Source organism: Colobus angolensis, unplaced genomic scaffold (assembly GCF_000951035.1).
Source record: "Colobus angolensis palliatus isolate OR3802 unplaced genomic scaffold, Cang.pa_1.0 Scaffold524, whole genome shotgun sequence".
NCBI classification, from domain to species: Eukaryota; Metazoa; Chordata; class Mammalia; order Primates; family Cercopithecidae; genus Colobus; species Colobus angolensis.
In genome coordinates this window covers 263,120-282,998 of record NW_012118755.1, presented here as the reverse complement: position 1 = coordinate 282,998, position 19,879 = coordinate 263,120, and the positions used below count along the sequence as shown (strand labels likewise).

The following is a 19,879-nucleotide window of genomic DNA, read 5'->3' as shown; positions in this document are numbered from 1 at the left end:
TGCTCCTGTATTGGGTGCATATATATTTAGGATAGTTAGCTCTTCCTGTTGAATTGATCCCTTTACCATTATGTAATGGCCTTCTTTGTCTGTTTTGATCTTTGATGGTTTAAAGTCTGTTTTATCAGAGAGTAGTATTGCAACCCCTGCTTTTTTTTTGTTCTCCATTTGCTTGATCTTCCTCCATCCCTTTATTTTGAGCCTGTGTGTGTTTCTGCATGTGAGATGGGTCTCCTCAATACAGGAGACTGATGGGTCTTGACTCTTTATCCAGTTTGCCAGTCTGAGTCTTTTAATTGGACCATTTAGTCCATTTACATTTAAGCTTAATATTGTTATGTGTGAACTTGATCCTGCCATGATGATATTAACTGGTTATTTTGCCCGCTAGTTGATGCAGTTTCTTCCTAGCCTCGATGGTCTTTACATTTTGGCATATTTTTGCAATGGCTGGTACCGGTTGTTCCTTTCCATGTTTAGTGCTTCCTTCAGGGTCTTTTGTAAGGCAGGCCTGGTGGTGACAAAATCTCTAAACATTTGTTTATCTGTAAAGGATTTTATTTCTCCTTCACTTATGAAACTTAGTTTAGCTGGATATGAAATTCTGGGTTTAAAATTCTTTAAGAATGTTGAACATCGGCCCCCACTCCCTTCTGGCTTGTGGAGTTTCTGCCGAGAGGTCTGCTGTTAGTGTGATGGGCTTCCCTTTGTGGGTAACCCGACCGTTCTCTCTGGCTGCCCTTAGGATTTTTTCCTTCATTTCAACTTTGGTGAATCTGGCAATTATGTGTCTTGGAGTTGCTCTTCTCGAGGAATATCTTTATGTCGTTCTTTGTATTTCCTGAATTTCAGTGTTGGCCTGCCGTACTAAGTTGGGGAAGTTCTCCTGGACGATATCCTGAAGAGTGTTTTCCAACTTGGTTCCATTTTCCCCCTCACTTTGGTGAATCTGGCAATTATGTGTCTTGGAGTTGCTCTTCTCGAGGAGTATCTTTGTGGCGTTCTTTGTATTTCCTGAATTTCAATGTTGGCCTCCCCTACTAGGTTGGGGAAGTTCTCCTGGATGATATTCTCAAGTGTTTTCCAACTTGGTTCCATTTTCCCCCTCACTTTCAGGCACCCCAATCAGACGTTGATTTGGTCTTTTTACATAATCCCATACTTCTTGCAGGCTTTGTTCATTTCTTTTTCTTCTTTTTTCTTTTGGTTTCTCTTCTCGCTTCATTTCATTCATTTGATCCTCAGTCGCTGATACTCTTTCTTCCAGTTGATCAAGTCGGTTACTGAAGCTTGTGCATTTGTCACGTATTTCTCTTGTCATGGTTTTCATCTCTGTCATTTCCTTTATGACCTTCTCTGCATTAATTATTCTAGCTATCAATTCTTCCACTCTTTTTTCAAGATTTTTAGTTTCTTTGCGCTGGGTACGTAATTCCTCCTTTAGCTCTGAGAAGTTTGATGGACTGAAGCCTTCTTGTCTTATCTTGTCAAAGTCATTCTCCGTCCATCTTTGATCTGTTGCTGGCGATGAGCTGCGCTCCTTTGCAGCGGGAGTTGCGCTCTTATTTTTTGAATTCCCAGCTTTTCTGCCCTGCTTTTTCCCCATCTTTGTGGTTTTATCTGTCTGTGGTCTTTGATGATGGTGACGCACTGATGGGGTTTTGGTATAGGTGTCCTTCCTGTTTGATAGTTTTCCTTCTAACAGTCAGGACCCTCAGCTGTAGGTCTGTTGGAGATTGCTTGAGGTCCACTCCAGACCCTGTTTGCCTGGGTATCAGCAGCAGAGGTTGCAGAAGATAGAATATTTCTGAACAGCGAGTGTAGCTGTCTGATTCTTACTTTGGAAGCTTCCTCTCAGGGGTGTACTCCACCGTGTGAGTTGTGGGGTGCCAGTCTGCCCCTAGTGGGGGATGTCTCCCAGTTCAGTTACTCAGGGGTCAGGGACCCACTTGAGCGGGCAGTCTGCCCCTTCTCAGATCTCAGCCTCCGTGTTGGGAGATCCACTGCTCTCTTCAAAGCTGTCAGACAGAGTCCTTTGCGTCTGCAGAGGTTTCTGCTGCTTTTTGTTGTTGTTGTTGTTGTTGTTTAGCTGTGCCCTGTCCCCAGAGGTGGAGTCTACAGAGACAGGCAGGTTTCCTTGAGCTGCTGTGAACTCCACCCAGTTGGAGCTTCCCAGGGGCTTTGTTTACCTACTTAAGCCTCAGCAATGTTGGGCGCCCCTCCCCCAGCCTTGCTGCTGCCTTGCGGTTAGATCGCAGAGGGCTGTGCTAGCAATGGGGGAGGCTCTGTGGGCATGGGACCCTCCCGGTCAGGTGTGGGATATAATCTCCTGGTGTGCCCATTTGCTTAAAGAGCAGTATTGGGGTGGGAGTTACCGGATTTTCCAGGTGTTGTGTGTCTCAGTTCCCCTGGCTAGGAAAAGGGATTCCCTTCCCCCTTGCACTTCCCAGGTGAGGCGATGCCTCGCCCTGCTTCAGCTCTCGCTGATGGGGCTGCAGCGGCTGACCAGCACCGATTGTCCGTCAATCCCTAGTGAGACGAATCCAGTACCTCAGTTGAAAATGCAGAAATCACCAGTCTTCTGTGTCGCTCTCGCTGGGAGTTGGAGACTGGAGCTGTTCCTATTTGGCTGTCTTGCTCAATATAGAAGTCAATTTTAAAAATAGTTTTTTTTTTGCATTTGAAAATACAGCAATAAACTGCATAAACAGCTGTTTCCAATTATATGCAAATCATGAAGCCATTTTTGGTTTCTTGTAGAAGATGTAGGAAATGTCAGAGGAAACATTAAAATGCCGTTGTATAAATTTACATGTAAAATAGAATTCAGCTTTGTACAACACTAATATTGACGAAGAATTCATTTCAGAGAACTGCTACTCCAGTCTTTGTCTATATATATGAAAACTTGTATTTTTTTTTACTTTTATTTTGCAATAATGTATCAGAAATCAGAAATTTAGTCCATATTGTCACAGCGTATAAAGAACCAACAGGTTCCTAATGATTGCATCAGCTGAAAAATCAGCCTTCTCAAAATTAAAAACTAGCAAAAATTACTTATCTTGCATTTGCCATGAATTTCAATTATATATTGAAAATGAAGTTTCTAAAAATACAAAGTTTGATGACTTAATAAATGAATTTGCCAAGAGTGCCAGAAAATCTTACCATCAAGATATCATATTAACAAAGTATTAGTAATTATTGTATCCTTTAAAGTTATAACAAAACTTTTTTGTTATTTGCAAATTTATGTTATAGATATTACTATTGTACCTATTACATTTTACAAGTAATAAAATATATTAAAAATTGCAAATTTATGTTATATATTACTATTATACCTATTACATTTTACAAGTAATAAAATATATTAAAAGAAAAACATAACTTATTTTACCTTTTACTATAGTTCTTTTTATACATTTTTAGTAACTGACCTCACATTTTTATTTTGCACTGGCCCCATCAATTACGTAGTCATCTCTGCCCTGTATTAAGAAGAAAAAAAATCGAAAAAAAGTCAAACCCATATGACCATTTCAGTATATGCAGAGAAAGCATTTGACAAAATGTAGTATCTATTTCTGATTAAAACTCTCAAATGAAGAATAGAAGATAACTTTCTTTAATCTGATAATAGTCATCTATAGACAGTGTACAATTGACATTGTATATAATTGTGAAAAATGGAATGATTTCTTTCCAATATGAAGAACATGACAAGGATGTCCACTCATACTTGATAGTGTAATACATACTACCTAGTTTAACCAGGGAAGAAAAAGAAAGGAGACTAGAGTGGAAAAGAAGTAGAAATGCCTTTATTCACAAAAGATACAGTTATCTATGTAGGAAATCTAATGGAGTCTCCAAAGATATGGGAAAAAGAATGACTAGAATTATTAAGTGTAGCTAGGTGGCAGGAGAAAAATATGTAAAAATGAATTTTACTTCTATATATTAGCAATGATCAATTGGAAATGGAAATTTTTGAAGATTCTATTTGTAATAGTATCAAAAATATATTTTTTTATAGTTATGTATGGCAAAAGATGTGAAAGACCACACTGGAAACAATCCACTGCAGAGAGAAATTGAAGACCTAAACAAGTGGAACTCCCTGCTTATGTCAGAAAGCTCAATATTACTGACATGTTTTGCTGTTTACATGACTTACAGATTTAAAATAATATAATTCCATGTAGTAATTAGCAGAATTTCTTGTAGTAATTGAGTATGCAATTCTAAACTTTATGTGGAAATACACAGGAACTAGAATAACTAAAACTTTCAAAAATAAAAGCTGAGTTGTATGAATAAGATTACCTAATTTCAAGACTCAATGTAAAAGTTTGCTGAGACTTGGTCTTTTTGTCCAGACTACATTTTCTTCAATTTTAACATCTAGTAGTTTTATTAAGATATGTTTTGGAGAAAACTGTTGCTGAACAGTTTTCCCAGGTTCGTGATGGTTCCTTTGCATATGTGGATCAGGTCTTTTACTTTTGGACAGTTTTCTTAGATTATACTTTTTAATATTGGATTTATTCTGTTGTTTTCTTTTTTCTTCTTTAAGGACTGCAATAACATATATACTATATTAAAATTTTATTTATTTATTTAATTGTAGACCATCTTTATCCAGAACTTTTTTTCTGATCCCATTTTCTTCTTTCTTACTCCTTTAAAATTATTGCTGCTGCTTTTTTTTCTTGTTTCATTCTCCTTTACAGTGCTGTTCATTCAAGTTTCAGTCAAGTGTAGCTTCCCCTTTGGCTCTGTATTAGTTTACTCAGGCTGCTGTAACAAAATTCAACAGACTGGGTAGCTTAAATAAATTTTCTCACAACTGTGGAGGCTGGAGGTCTGAAGTCAAGGTGCCAGCAGGGTTGGTTTCTGGTGAGGTCTTACTCCTTGGCTAGATGGCATTTTCTTCTGGTGTCCTCACACAGCCTTTTCTCTGTGCATATGACCAGTGATTGGGGGTGGTGGGTGTGGGGAGAAAGAGAGCTCATGCATGTGCTTTCCAGTCTCCTCCTCTTCTTATAAGGACACCAATGACATTGTATTAGTTTCTTACCCGTATGCCCTCATTTAACCTTAGTTAAAACTATCTCCTTAAAGTACCCATCTTCAAATACAGTCACACTAGAGGTTGAGGTTTTAACATACACATTTTGGGGGTGGGGCACAGTTTAGTCCATAACAGATTCCTTAATAAAGAATGTCTTTAATAAGACTTGAATTACAGTCTTATTTTCTGTGATTACTGTGTCCTCTTTACAACTTCATTCCTGAGTTTGATTACCCTTTGCCTCTTTAGTTTGCATACAATCCAAGCCTCTTCTCTTGGATTTCCCAGTAGCCTGAGCTTTAATTTGCGTGAACTCAGACATCTTCTGAGTATTTTCCCACTCACAGTGAAACTTTCCCTTTCTGGGAGTAGTGTTGTGTTTCATCCTCTCTGGGCTGTTTGTCTCCTCTATTCCATGTGATCACCACAGTCTCTGGCTGACTCTCTTTGTAGGCATGGGCTGTCACTTTTTACTGTATTTGAATATCTATTGCTTAGTAGTATTTGAAATTAGTAACATTCTCCATCTCCTAGTTATGCTAAAGTCACGGAATGTTATAGATAATATTATTTGCTCCACTTATGCTGACTTTTATAATTCTTGGGGCGATGCACAGGGAAATGCAGATGTAAGCAGTTGCTATTATTCTTCTTACATTAGAAACCAAATGTGTGCATTCATATAGTTAAATTCCTCTCTGTTTTGTCACTAGCCTAGGCCTTTTGTTCTGGGTTTTATTTTTGTTTTTTCACCCCAAACCTATGAAATACAAAAAATATGCACTTGCAATTATGTTCATCCTTGGAAATTGGCCAAAAAACCAGAGTTAGCTACAACATGGGGCATTTGTATAGAGGTTTTATTCCCTGAGAAATGTTTTAGAATTTATATAAGATTAATTTTGCTTGTTTCTAGAAGTCTGGACAGCTGATCACCTGAAAGAGAGGAGCCAAGAAAACCAATCTAAACATTTGTGGGAAGTTGTGTTCATCAATAATGAAATGCTGACTAAGGAACAAGGTGATGTAATAGGAATACCATTTAACGTGGACGTAAGCTCTTTTCCTTCTGGAAAACTGTTCTGTCAGTATGACTCATGTGAAATGAGTTTCAACACTGTTTCAGAATTGGTTATCAGTAAGATAAACTATTTAGGAAAAAAGTCTGAAGAATTCAATGCCTGTGGGAAATTGTTACTCAATATTAAGCATGGTGAAACTCATACTCGAGAGAAAAATGAAGTTTTGAAAAATAGGAACACTCTGAGTCATCATGAGGACGCTTTGCAGCATGAGAAGATTCAAACTTTAGAGCACAATTTTGAATACAGTATATGTCAGGAAACCCTCCTTGAAAAGGCAGTATTTAATACACAGAAGAGAGAGAATGCAGAAGATAATAACTGTGAATATAATGAATTTGAGAGAACTTTCTGTGATAGTTCATCCCTCTTGTTCCATCAGATACCTTCGTCAAAGGACAATCACTATGAATTTAGTGATTGTGAGAGGTTCTTATGTGTTAAGTCCACCCTTTCTAAACATCACGGGGTACCTATGGAACACAATGATTGTGGAGAAAGTGGGAATAATTTCAGGAGGAAATTGTGTCTGTCGCAGCTTCAGAAAGGTGATAAAGGAGAGAAACACATTGAATGTAATGAATGTGGGAAAGTTTTCTGGGAGAAGTCACATCTCACTCGACATCAGAGGGTGCACACAGGAGAGAAACCCTTTCAATGTAATGAATGTGGAAAAGCTTTCTGGGATAAGTCAAACCTCACTAAACATCAGAGATCACACACAGGGGAGAAACCTTTTGAATGCAATGAATGTGGGAAAGCCTTTAGCCATAAGTCAGCTCTCACATTACACCAGAGAACACATACAGGGGAGAAACCCTATCAGTGTAACGCGTGTGGGAAAACTTTTTGCCAGAAATCTGACCTCACTAAACATCAGAGAACACACACAGGGCTGAAACCCTATGAATGTTACAAATGTGGAAAATTCTTCCGTGTGACTTCGCACCTTAAAGTACACCAGAGAACTCACACGGGTGAGAAACCTTTTGAATGTCTTGAGTGTGGGAAATCCTTTTGTGAAAAGTCAAATCTTACACAGCATCAGAGAACTCACATAGGAGATAAATCTTATGAATGTAATGCATGTGGGAAAACTTTCTACCACAAGTCATTACTCACTAGGCATCAGATAATTCATACAGGGTGGAAACCTTATGAATGTTATGAATGTGGGAAAACCTTCTGCTTGAAGTCAGACCTAACAATACATCAGAGAACACACACAGGTGAGAAACCCTTTGCATGTCCTGAATGTGGGAAATTCTTTAGCCATAAGTCAACCCTCTCTCAACATTATAGAACACACACAGGGGAGAAACCCTATGAATGTCATGAATGTGGAAAAATCTTTTACAATAAATCATACCTAACTAAACATAATAGAACACATACAGGGGAGAAACCCTATGAATGTAATGAATGTGGAAAAACCTTCTACCAGAAGTCACAACTCACTCAGCATCAGATAATTCACATAGGGGAGAAACCCTATAAATGTAATGAGTGTGGAAAAGCTTTCTGCCATAAGTCAGCTCTCATTGTACATCAGAGAACTCATGCACAAGAAAAGCCTTATAAATGTAACGAATGTGGCAAATCTTTCTGTGTGAAGTCAGGACTTACTTTTCATGAGAGAAAGCACACAGGGGAGAAACCCTATGAATGCAATGAATGTGGGAAATCCTTCAGTCACAAATCATCACTCACAATACATCACAGGGCTCACACAGGAGAGAAATCTTGTCAATGTAATGAATGTGGAAAAATCTTTTACCGTAAATCAGAACTTGCTAAACATCAGAGATCACATACAGGGGAAAAGCCCTATGAATGTAACACATGCAGGAAGACTTTCTCTCAAAAGTCAAATCTCATTGTACATCAGAGAAGACACATAGGAGAAAAACCTTATGAATGAAATGGATATTGGAAATTTCCAGCCACAGGTCAGCCTCCATAATGCCTCAGATGATTTACACTGTGGAGAAAGCCCTGCTGACATCCTGAATGTTCAGTAACTATCCACAAACTCACCTTATGTTACTCTGAAGTGACAGTAGGGGATAAACCCATAGACTACAACAATTATAGGACAGCTTTTGTTAGGAAGTGATATTCTATTTAATATCAGATGGTTATTACGGGCATAAAACCTTACAGATTTTTTTGAATTTGTAAAAGTTTTTGGCAAAAATACAAATAAGATTATGTTAGAATTTACACTGAGGAGAAAATTGTCAATTTAAGAAATTTAAAGTGAAAATTTTGCATAGAAATAAAATATGACAAGTTATGTTTTCAGTTTGATACAATAATAGTTTTTAGGGTACCTAATAGTAATTTATAGATGTATATTGTGGAATATAAAGCTTTAAGAACTTAAAAAAAAAAGTAATAATTAAAATAACCTCACAAGAAGTTGTAATGAGTACAGAGAATTCCCATGTACACTTCACCAAGCCTCCTCTAAGGATAATGTATAATTATAATATATGGTCAAGTCCAAGAAATCGATGTTACCTTGCTAGTAGATACAGACTTACTCAGATTTTACTATGGTTTGCGTGCACTCTGTGTGTGTGTTTATATCAAACTTTTACCACTTTTACATTTGAGTAACCGTCAGCACAATTAGTTTACAGAACTGAAAAGGAATCTGAGCTCTGTATAGTATCAGGATTGCAAAGGAATCAGGATTTAGCCTCAAGTAGTTCCCTTGTATTAATAATCACATGCTTTCTGCAACCCTATCCCTGGCATCCACTTTATTATGAAGCTTTTTTTAAAGCATAAATTGATTAATATCAATTTATTAATGGGCAATTAATGGGCAGTAGCATTAAGCACATCTGCGAGTTATCCCTGAAGTTCATAGGACTTACAAATGTATAAGTGGTATGTGATGTAAATCGTGTGTTTTATATGCATAATGGAATTTAACGTAATTGTGAATAGGAAGTAGGTATCCTAGTTTAGTAGTGGTTATATCATCAGGCCCATCCCAGATGTTTGCCATGTCCTGAAACAATTTGAGACCTACAGAGCTAATGTTTATCCATTTAAAAGGAAAAATCAAAATAACAACTTATCTAAAAAAAAAATCTGTCCTGTGCATGTGAAGATCTAGGCTTGCCTCCATGTTACTCCCTTTCTCTTCCTACCAGTGACTCATCCCATGCCATGAAGTGCTTAGGGTACATATGTGAACACTCCAGCCTTCAGCATAAGTGGTAGTCCAAATTTTCTTTAAGCAGCTGCTCTTCAAGACAGGGCCCTGGAAAAAGGCCCACACGTATAGCCCAGTTGCTGCCCAGGGCGGTTGAATTGTCATTTCAAGGCACATTGTACCCAGACAGGGATCTGAAACCTCAGAGACTTTTGCGAATATGAAGAGGAGGGTTGAGGCTGGAGCAGAGCCAGAATCAAGCTGGCATGGGGCTGTTATTGACAGTGTGAAGATTGTACATTATATTACATTATCAGATCATACAAATAATCTAAGATTATACAGTCTGGTGATCCTAGATTACGCAAGTAATCTAAGTTCCACTTTAGGAAACTAGCAAAAGAAGAGCAAATTAAATCCAAAGTAACCTGGAAAAAAATTAAAGTAAAAATCATAGAAATTGAAAAGAGAAAATCGATAAAACCCAAAGCTGGTTGTTTGAAAAGGTCAGTAAAACTGATAAACGTCTAGCTAGCTTAAGAAAAAACAGAAGACAAATATTGCTAGTACCAAAAATGAAAGAAGCCAAGCCATCACAGCTGATCCTATGGTCACCAAAAGGATTAGAAAGAAATATGGACAACTCTGTCCATAAATTTGATAACTTAGCTAAAATGGACGAATTCCTTGCAAGATGCATTCTCTCAAAGCTCACACAAGGTAGACCTCAGTAGGCATATATATCTATTAAATAAATCAAAGCAGTAATTAATAACCTTTCAAGGCCGGGTGCGGTGGCTCATGCCTGTAATCCCAGCACTTTGGGAGGCTGAGGCAGGCGGATCACGAGGTCAGGAGTTCGAGACCAGCCTGGTCAACATGGTGAAACCCCGTCTCTACTAAAAGGACAAAAAATTAGCCAGGCGTGGTGGCACGCATGTGTAGTCCAAGCTACTCAGGAGGCTGAGGCAGAAGAATCACTTGAACCCAGGAGGTGGAGGTTGCAGTGAGCCGAGATTGTGCTACTGTACTCCAGCCTGGGTGACAGAGTGAGACTCCATCTCAAAAAATAATAAAGCCTTCCAAAATAAAGTGCCAGGACCAAATGGGTTCACTGATGTGCATTTTTTGAGATACTTAAGGTAGAAATGATACCAAGTCTCTACCGTGTCTTTCAGGAAATAAAAGCAGAGATAACACTCCCAACTCATTTTGTGAGGCTAGTATTACCCTAATACCACAACCAGGCAAAGATATTACAAGAAAGAAAAACTACAGATCAGTATTTCCAGTGAACACAGATAGAGAAATCCTTAAAATGTTAGCAAATCAGGAATGCAAGACTTGTTCAACATTTGATATTCAGTGTAATCCATTGCATGCATTAGCAGCTCAAATATGAAATACGATCATATCAGTAGGTGCAGAAAAAGCATTTGACAAAATCCAATATCCATTCGTGGTAAAACCTCAACACAGAAGGAATACAGGAGAACTTACTCAAGTTGGTAAAGAACTGCTACAAAAAACCCTACAGCTAACATCATCCTTGAGGTTTCCAACTAGATGCTTTCCTACTAAGATCAGGAACATGGCAAGGAACACTACTTTTCAGCATTGTACTCGAAGTGCTATCTAATGCAGTGATAAAAAAAAAATGCACATAGATTTGGAAGGATGAAATACAACTATCTTTGTTCACAAATAACATGATTGTCTTTGTAGAGAATTCCAAATAACAAAATCCCTGCTGACATTAATAAGCAATTATAGCAAGGTTGCAGGATATAATCCTCAGATAGATGATAAGGCATTAGACATCAAGTCACTAAAAGACCTGGAGGAACCCTAAATGCTTATTAAGTGAAAACCAATCTTTAAAGGCTTTCTATTTTTTTATTGCAATTATATGATATTCTGGGAGAGTCAAAACTATCGAGCCAGTGAAAGGACCAGTGGTTGCTGAGAGTTGAGGGGAAAGGAGGGATGGCAGACAGAGAGGTGATTTTTAGGGCAGTGAAAGTATTCTCTACGGTAATGTAATTTGTCGAAACGCAGAGAATGGAAAACAGTGAACGGAAAATGCAGAGTAAACCCTAATGTCAACTCTGGACTTCAGTTAATAATAATGTATTACTATTGGCTCATTAATTGTAACAAATGAACCATAATGATGAAAGATGTTAATAATTGGGGAGCCTGTGGACGATCGGAGGAGTGAAGGGTTATATGAGGATTTGCTGTACTTTTTGCTCAATTTGTCTGTAACCCTAAAGCTACTCTAAAAAATGAAGTGTATTAAGTAAATAAATAAGTAAATAACCAACCCTGAGGAACATCTTGTTTCTGTACTTGTTAGTCGTATGTTTTTGACTGAACCTGTAAATCACCATTAGTGAACATTTGAATTGCTTTTATACGTCCTTAGTATATTTTAAATTATGGTAATGGTGACCTGAAATTAAGGACTAGTATTCTTGGTTCTCTTGATATCTGAAGCCAGAAGGGCCTCAAATGACCTAACCTCGTTTCCAGCACCACTGCTTCCACAGGTGAAGTAACTTAGCAGACAGTCCTCCTTGTCAGGAGGGCCAGACACAGTTCCTGCTTATTCCTAAGTAGTAAGATTTTCTTCCTTGCCAGCTCTTGGAATTATTCACCAAACTCCTCACATCCTCCCACAGCAAACAGTGGTCACTGTACTCTCTGGATAATACAGCTGCTCACCACAACCCTTCCTTTTCCACTCTGCTCCCAAGTAGAACCTTGTGTGGCTCTGTCCGGCATGTGGTGTCCTTCTCACCTTTCTGAGAGTTGGTGTGACTGACAAACTCACTTAGATCTTATCTGTCCAGTGTCAGGTGTTCAGTATTCAACCTTTCTGTAGCATCAGGGTAGGGGTCCCTCCTTCATCAGGGTGAAAAGGAAGCAGTTACAACCATTGGCATAAACAGGATGGCCCATCCAAAGCCAGGGTCATCTAGTCCAATTTTAACTGCTGTTGGCTAACTGATAGTTTCCATATTATGGCAAAGGCTTCTTTGACAGAACCACTAGTTGCTGGCAGGTTTGCACTTGACCGGTGCTGTAATGCACTTTTCTTGGGGGAGGTGAGTGTCGCATCTCTTCCCATCCTAATATGCTCTGTGTGCAGGACAGGAATGCTCGCCCATTGGCTATGTGCTTGCGTGACTTGACTTGGGCTCAGTCTGTTTGACAGGTGGTCTCTGAGGCTCCCACCTGTAAAGGTATTGACCACACAGCACACAAACTGATCAGCTCTTTAGCGCCATTTTCCAATGGTCTGGCTAGAGCTCTTTGATTATCATCATGGGCTGCATGGAACATCCCTACAGACTGTCGTTTGTTACTGAACACCCCTGGGTTGTGCATGCAGATGGCCTATTGTGAGGTTTGTGGAAAGGCAGGAGACAACTGAGGGAGGTGAGTGTGGCACTCTAGTTGCCTAATGAGGCATTCAGGAAGGGTAGTACCTGCACCCCTCTCCTGTGCTGCTCCTTCACTTGCTGCTCCTTCACTTCACACATGCTTTCCTGACCCCTAAGAGTGTCAAGATGCACATGCATGGTGGCCCATGGTCCAGGTGCTGATGAGAAGAGAAAAAGGTACCAGTTCTCCCCAGATTACCAGAGGAAGTAACTCTCTTGCTCTCCCAATGCAAAACCCCTCTCCAATGTGCCTGAGCATGGCCTGGCATTGCTGCTTGCCAACATGCCACAGGGTGAACCTTGCAATCATGGGAACTGATGGCCTGCACCTGGGCCACAGACTATACGCCCTTACCTTGAGCATAGGGAGAGTGACTGTGACATCCACTGTGCTTTGAGTGTCTGTGTCCGCTCCAAAAGTAATGTTGAGGCCGGGTTCAGTGGCTCAACAAATCCCAGCACTTTGGGAGGCCGAGCACAAATCCTAGCATTTTGGGAGGCCAAGGCGGGAGTATCACTTGAGGTCAGGATTTCAAGACCAGCCTGGCCAACATGGTGAAACCCTGTCTCTACTAAAAATACAAAAATTAGCTGGGCATGGTGGGCGCCTGTAATTCCAGCTAGTTGGGAAGGTGAGGCAGGAGAATCACTTGAATCGGGGAAGCGGAGGTTGCAGTGAGCTGAGTTGTCGCCACTGCACTTCAGCTTAGGCAAGACATGTTGAAACTGAATCCAGTGCAACAGCTTGCAAAAGTTTGGCCTTTGGGAGGTGGTAAGGTCATGAGAGCTCCACCTCATAAATGATTAGTGATCTTAGGACCCATCTGGAGAGAACACACTAGGCCCCTTTTTGCGCCTCTCCTTTCTGACATGTGAGGGCCCAATGTCACTCCCCTCAAGAGGAAGCAGCAAGGAGGGGCTGCCTTGGAAGCTGAGACTTGGCCCTCACTGGATACTCACCTTTCTGGCGCTTTCATCTTGGACTTCCCTGCCTCCAGAGTTGTGAGAAGTAACTATCTATTGTTTATAAACGACCTAGTCTCGGGTGGTTTGTTATAGTAGCACAAATGGACGAAGACAAAATGTCTCTTGGAAATTTGGCATTTGGCCATGCTACAGTCTCATCTCTGCACATGAGGAATATGTTGGGACACTATTGAAAAAAATCAAACTCAACACCTAACGGCATGGTCCCAATGCTGCCTACGACATTTGTCAGATTATTTTCAGGGGAAACTGTGAGACTATTGTGAGTGTTTGTGTATGGACATGCAGCCTATGTGTATGTGAGGTGAGGTTGGGAGAGAGATTTATGATACCCCAGTTAATAGAATCAATCTGAAGGATCTCTTGAGCCCAGGCTGTAGTGAGCTATGGTGGTGCCACTGCACTCCAGCCTGGGTGACAGAGTGAGACTCCGTCTCTTTAGAAAACAAAAGGCTTTCTGCGATGGCTCGCCTGTAATCCCAGCACTCTGGGAGACCGAGGCAGGTGGATCATGAGGTCAGGAGATCGAGATCATCCTGGCTAACTTGGTGAAACCTCGTCTCTACTAAAAATACAAAAAGCTGGGCGTGGTGGCAGGCGCCTTTAGTCCCAGCTACTAAGGAGACTGAGGCAGGAGAATGGCGTGAACCTGGGAGGCGGAGCTTGCAGTGAGCTGAGATCGCGCCACTGCACTCCAGCCTGGACAACAGAGCAAGACTCCGTCTCAAAAATAAAATCTGAGAAAAAGTATACTGTGCCAATCATCTGGAAGCAAACAGTGAGTTTGGAATGTGCACACCCTAAAGAAACCCTAAAGTAAAGTGCATCTATGTCTGTGTGTAGTAATAACAGACTGGCATTTTTGCAGATTCGAGCTATGAACTAGAGCAAGGCATTCTGACTCTGGTCCCACAGGTTCACATGGAAAGGAGACAGCACAAATGAATGAAGGAACTGTGGGAAAGACAGGCATCTTGATAAATTACATTTCCTTTTTAAGGATATTTTTAAGGCACCAGTGGAAGCAGACATAGCTTGGTAATCCATGGTGTATTCTCAGAATGTACCACTTGAATGGAAGAGATGAGACACAAAGACAACCAAGAGGCTTAAACTTGACAAAAATTTATTTATAACAAAAAGGGCAGCTTTGTGCATAGAGGTACATGTAAATATATACAAAATGCTAATGGTGTCAGAAGATGAACATCTTGCTTTGTTCAGTAATTTCATGGAGTTGCTGTTTTGCATTTCTTTGTCATGTTCTCTGTCTACATGTTTAAAGGGAGGATTACATGTGAACACTATTCAGTATTACGCATCTAAGCTTGTGTTACCAATCATTGGTAGATAGATAGTGAGAGAACTTCTAGTTCCCATCTCCTCCAGTAAGAGGTAAGATGCAAACCCTTTGTGATGAACTCACATCAAGACGAAATATAGCACCCCCGTTTTCTCTGCATCAGCCTGCCTTCAGGCTCGCCCTGTGAACTCACCAAAGGGAGTTAAGTGTGGATGTGTCTCTTTTACCTATTTTCACTTTGGTTCATTTCTAGTTTGTGCATTGTCCAGACTGCCCAGGATGTGACGATCGCAGGGAGGAGGTCGTGTTTGTCATAAAAATGCTTTGGCTCCTTAGGATTCAGCAAAGGTATCCACTACCTGGTGTCCGTGGTGCCTGCAGAACAGTGTGGAGCTTAGAAACAATCACGTAGGCCATGAAGGGAGGCCAGAGACTTAAGTGGTGTCCACAAAGCAGAGAGAAGATGCTCCTTTTGGGTTTCCAAGTGGTCAGTTTCCTCTTGCATTAGTCTTGTTCCAGGATATGGTGTGTCCCCTTGTTTATCCTCCTGTAGGTCACGCTACTTCATCCTGGGGAGGAGCCGGATGGGGTGGTGAGAAGAACGCCTCCTCCCTCCTATAATACCTGAAGCCCTAGTGAGCTCTGCAGGGCATCGAGCAGAACCTGAAACTTCCTGGCAGCGGGCCGTGGAGGGTTCTCCTGTCCTAATCCTAACTGGTGATGCTGATTTCTGAAACTGAGGTTGTCAGGAGTTCATCTAAAAGGCATGAGTCAGGGCACAGTGGCTCACACCTGTACTCCCAGCACTTTGTGGGGCCAAGGTGGGTGGATCACCTGAGGTCAGGAGTTTGAGACCAGCCTGGCCAATATGGTAAAACCCTGTCTCTACTAAAAATACAAAATTTAGCAGGGCATGGTGGCGGGCGCCTGTAATCCCAGCTACTCAGGAAGCTGAGGCAGGAGAATCTCTTGAACCTGGGAGGCAGAGGTTACAGTGAGCCGAGATCACACCATTGCACTCCCGTCTGGGTGACAAGAGTGAAACTGTGTCTCAAAGTGGTCCCTTGCTCGGCCGTGTCCTAGGCTGCTGCAGGTGTGTCCATGTAAGCATGCTGTGGAGCAGCTCCCTGTTCCCAGGTCACGATTTGATCACCATGTCTTGGGGTTGCTCACGCCACCATTGCCTAAGGTGGGCTCTGTCTTGCCAACCTTGTTGCGATCCTTGCTCAGGATGACCAGATGGAGGCTGAGTAGCATCCTTGAAGGGCAGAACTCCCAGGCTAGTGCTGTCACTGTCCTTGTCATTCTGGCAATTTCCTTGGTACACATGCCAGAAAAGATACTAAATGGGTGAGATCACCCCTCCAAGAGTTGGTCCTGTTGACACATGGGTCCTGAGAGGAGAGATCTCCTGGCACAACCCAGGTGGACTGGGGCAGCATGACCCTTGGTGCCTGGCTCACACAGCCTCCACAGACCTGCTTAATGGAGGAAGAGCTGGTACAGATGACCAATGGCTGCTGGGGGAGTTGGAGGGAGGCCTGTGTGCCAAGCTGCTTGGGCAATGCATGCGTTGCTGTGATGCAGCTAAGCAGTAGGGTGAGGTCTGTGACTGGGGCTGCCAGGGAATTCATGGGGCTGCCTGTGCTCTGGCCTTGGGGCTGAGCTCTTTGGTTCTGAGCCCACATCGAAGAGAAAGGGAAACAGATGTCAGAAGACGTAAGAGGTTCCAGCTTCATTCCCTTGTCTGTGAGGCAGAAGTGACATCTGTTGGGCTTTATCTCGGTGATTCTGTCTGTACATAACATTTAGTCTGCAAAACGTGGATGAGTTAGGGGAATTATTGCCCTGGCCCATGAATGGATCCCACATTGATTTGCTAGAATGGCAGAATTTTCCCACAAAAGAGAGGACCCTAGATGATTAGATTATCACACCTGGGGATTAGTGGAGGGGCAAGGTCTACACTGGTGTCTAGTGCCTAGAAGCCTGGGTTGGAGATAAAGATCACAACACATAAGAAAGACATAAGACAAATATGACTTAAGACAAATAAGACACATAAGACAGTACCCTCATAACAAAGAACTCTCAACTTCTTTCAGGATACCAGCTCCCATTTCTCTAGTATCATCTCAGCGGGCAATACCACTTCCAAAATTATGGGACAAATTGTGCACCACAGACAGAAAACTTACTTAGATTCTGGATTCTGGAATACCTCTTTGTTTTGCCAACTCTTCCTTGATAGCAGTTGCAGGGAATTGGTTCCTCTGAAGAGCTTGAAGGAGGACACCTGTCTGTGGTTCCGTGATGGTGTGGCTTTTGTCTCCCTCCTTTGGTTAAGCATTCTGTAGGAAAACAAGAAGAAAAGAGGGCTTTCAGGCCATCTTCACATCAACCCTAAGACAGACATTTTCAAATATTGTTCTCACCACCCTTACTCCCTCCCAGGCCCCTGAGGTGCCCATGCACTGATACTGGCCCTTGGATTAAACGCCTGCAGTGCTGGAAGAAGAGGACTCTGCACTGCCTGCCACACCAGGACTGGAAGATCCATGACCTTCCCTTTTTCCAAACTAGCTTCCCACGAGATGGGGATGGTGGCCACTTCTCCAACACTAGCGTGCTGTGGAAGAGACATCAGCATTCTCTGCAACAAATTTGGAAACAGCCTAGAGAAATGTTTCTACTTCAAAGAATTGCACTGAGGAAGTGCACTGGCACTGCTGGGAACTCACCTGCGGCCCAGGCCTGATGCTTCTCGTGTCCTTGGAGCTGCTGTCCCCCTGAGGAGCATCCACACTGCAGCCAGCTCAGCCTCAGATGTCTTCTCTGGTTTTGAAAGCAAATCTAAGTGGGAAAAGAAGATTCAAGTTTTATCCGATTTAGTCTACATAATTTTAAGTATCTATTTAAGCTCAATACCAAGAATCACTTCCTTCTCTGTCCCATCTGTGGTCTCCAAAGGAAAGGTCCCTGGGTTAGGAGACATTGGCTGGCATCCTAAAGCCAGAGCTGGCCGACGGGTGTGTGTCCACTCTTCCTTCACCTCTTCCCTACCCCACACTTGTTTTTGTCTCACGCCCACTTGCTCTCTCTGCCTCCCTCTCAGCTTTAGGTCTCACAAAGGCTTTGGTTCAGGACTGACTGACTTTCCTTGGCTCTCTGTCATCTCCCCAGAGTCAAAGGCATTTCATAACACACAATCCATGTGAAGGGACCTCTGATGACAATTCATTTAAAGAGGAGCTCACTAATTACCAGTACTTACTGCTGAGCCTGGAATCATTCGTGTATGCATCAGAGTTCATTCATTCCAGATGCAATACTAGATAAGGAGACTCCTATGAATCAAATAGCTGACTCTGAATAGATTGTGACTGCCATAATCAAACCCTGTGGCTGCCTTCTCCTTACTGGAGGGCTTAGAGGAATGCAGTTTTTTGTTTGTTTGTTTTGAGACACAGTCTCACTGCAATGCCCAGGCTGGAGTACAATGGTGTGATCTCAGCTCACTGCAACCTCCGCCTCCCGGGTTCAAGCAATTCTCCTGCCTTAGCCTCCTGAGTAGCTGGGATTACAGGCATGCACCATCATGCCCCGGCTAATTTTTGTATTTTGTGTAGAGATGGAGTTTCACCATGTTGGCCAAGCTGGCCTTGAACTCCTGAACTTGGGTGATCCACTCGCTTCGGCCTCCCAAAGTGCTCATATTACAAGCGTGAGCCACCGTGCTCGGCCAGGAATGTGCTTTTAATCATTCCTTAGTGTTTCATGTGGGGACTTGATAACTCACGATAAGGATTCTATCGTAAAAGACAAGCAATACCTGTTGACCTGCTCTTATGTCCCAGGCAGTTTGTAAAACTGTTACATCTGTTCTCTCAATGTGTCACTTCAAACACGATCAGGAAAGAAGTCTTAAACACGGCTGGAAATGTGGAGGAAACAAATACATTAGTGAGCACCCTGGCAGATCCAACCTCATTCTACATGGTTTCTTGTGCTTTCCTTCCACACCCATCAACTCCAGTGTGCGGGTTGCCAGTGCACCAGGCAATTTCCATGTCTTCCTGTTGGACACATTTTTTTTTTTTTTTTGAGATGGATTTCACTCTTATTTCCCAAGATGGAGTGCAATGGCGCCATCTGGGCTCACTGCAACCTCCGCCTCCCGGGTTCAAGTGATTCTCCTGTCTCAGCCTCTTGCATAGCTAGGATTACAGGCACATGCCACCACACCTGGCTGATTTTTGTATTTTTAGTAAAGACGAGGTTTCATCATGTTGGCCAGGCTGATCTTGAACTCCTGGCTCCAAAAGTGCTGAGATTACCGACGTGACCCACTGCCCTCGGCCTGGGACACACTTTCATTCTGCGATTTTATGTAGTACTCTGACACCTGGAATGGGCCCCCAAAGAGAAGGAAATACGTCTTCACCTGGCCTGCCTGAAACTCAGATCCCTGTATCCCAGGGCTTACTCAGGATTATAGGATTTGATATACAATCCTGACTGTAGGCTTTTCTTCATCAGAGTCCCTTTTACTTAGTTATTGACAGTCTGGATACACTTCTGGTGTGACTGTGATCTTTCCAGCTATTTCTTTTCTTTCTTTCTTTCTCTTTCTTTCTTTCTTTCTCTTTCTTTCTTTCTTTTCTTTCTTTCCTTCTTTCCTTCTTTCCTTTTTTCCTTTCTTTCCTTTCTTCCCTTTCCTTCTTTCCTTCTTTCCTTCTTTCTTTCTTTCTTTCTTTCTTTCTTTCTTTCTTTCTTTCTTTCTTTCTTTCTTTCTTTCTTTCTTTCTTT

At 41.8% G+C, this 19,879-nt stretch overlaps 1 protein-coding gene across 1 annotated transcript in view; it reads left to right on the top strand.

The window, feature by feature from the left end:
* LOC105525239 (zinc finger protein 33A-like) overlaps positions 1 to 19,879 on the top strand; it is a 141,844-nt gene that overhangs the window by 47,661 nt on the left and 74,304 nt on the right. The window contains 2 exon segments of the mRNA XM_011960775.1: positions 5,997 to 7,139; positions 7,308 to 8,045. Coding sequence (XP_011816165.1) covers positions 5,997 to 7,139; positions 7,308 to 8,045 — 1,881 coding nt within the window.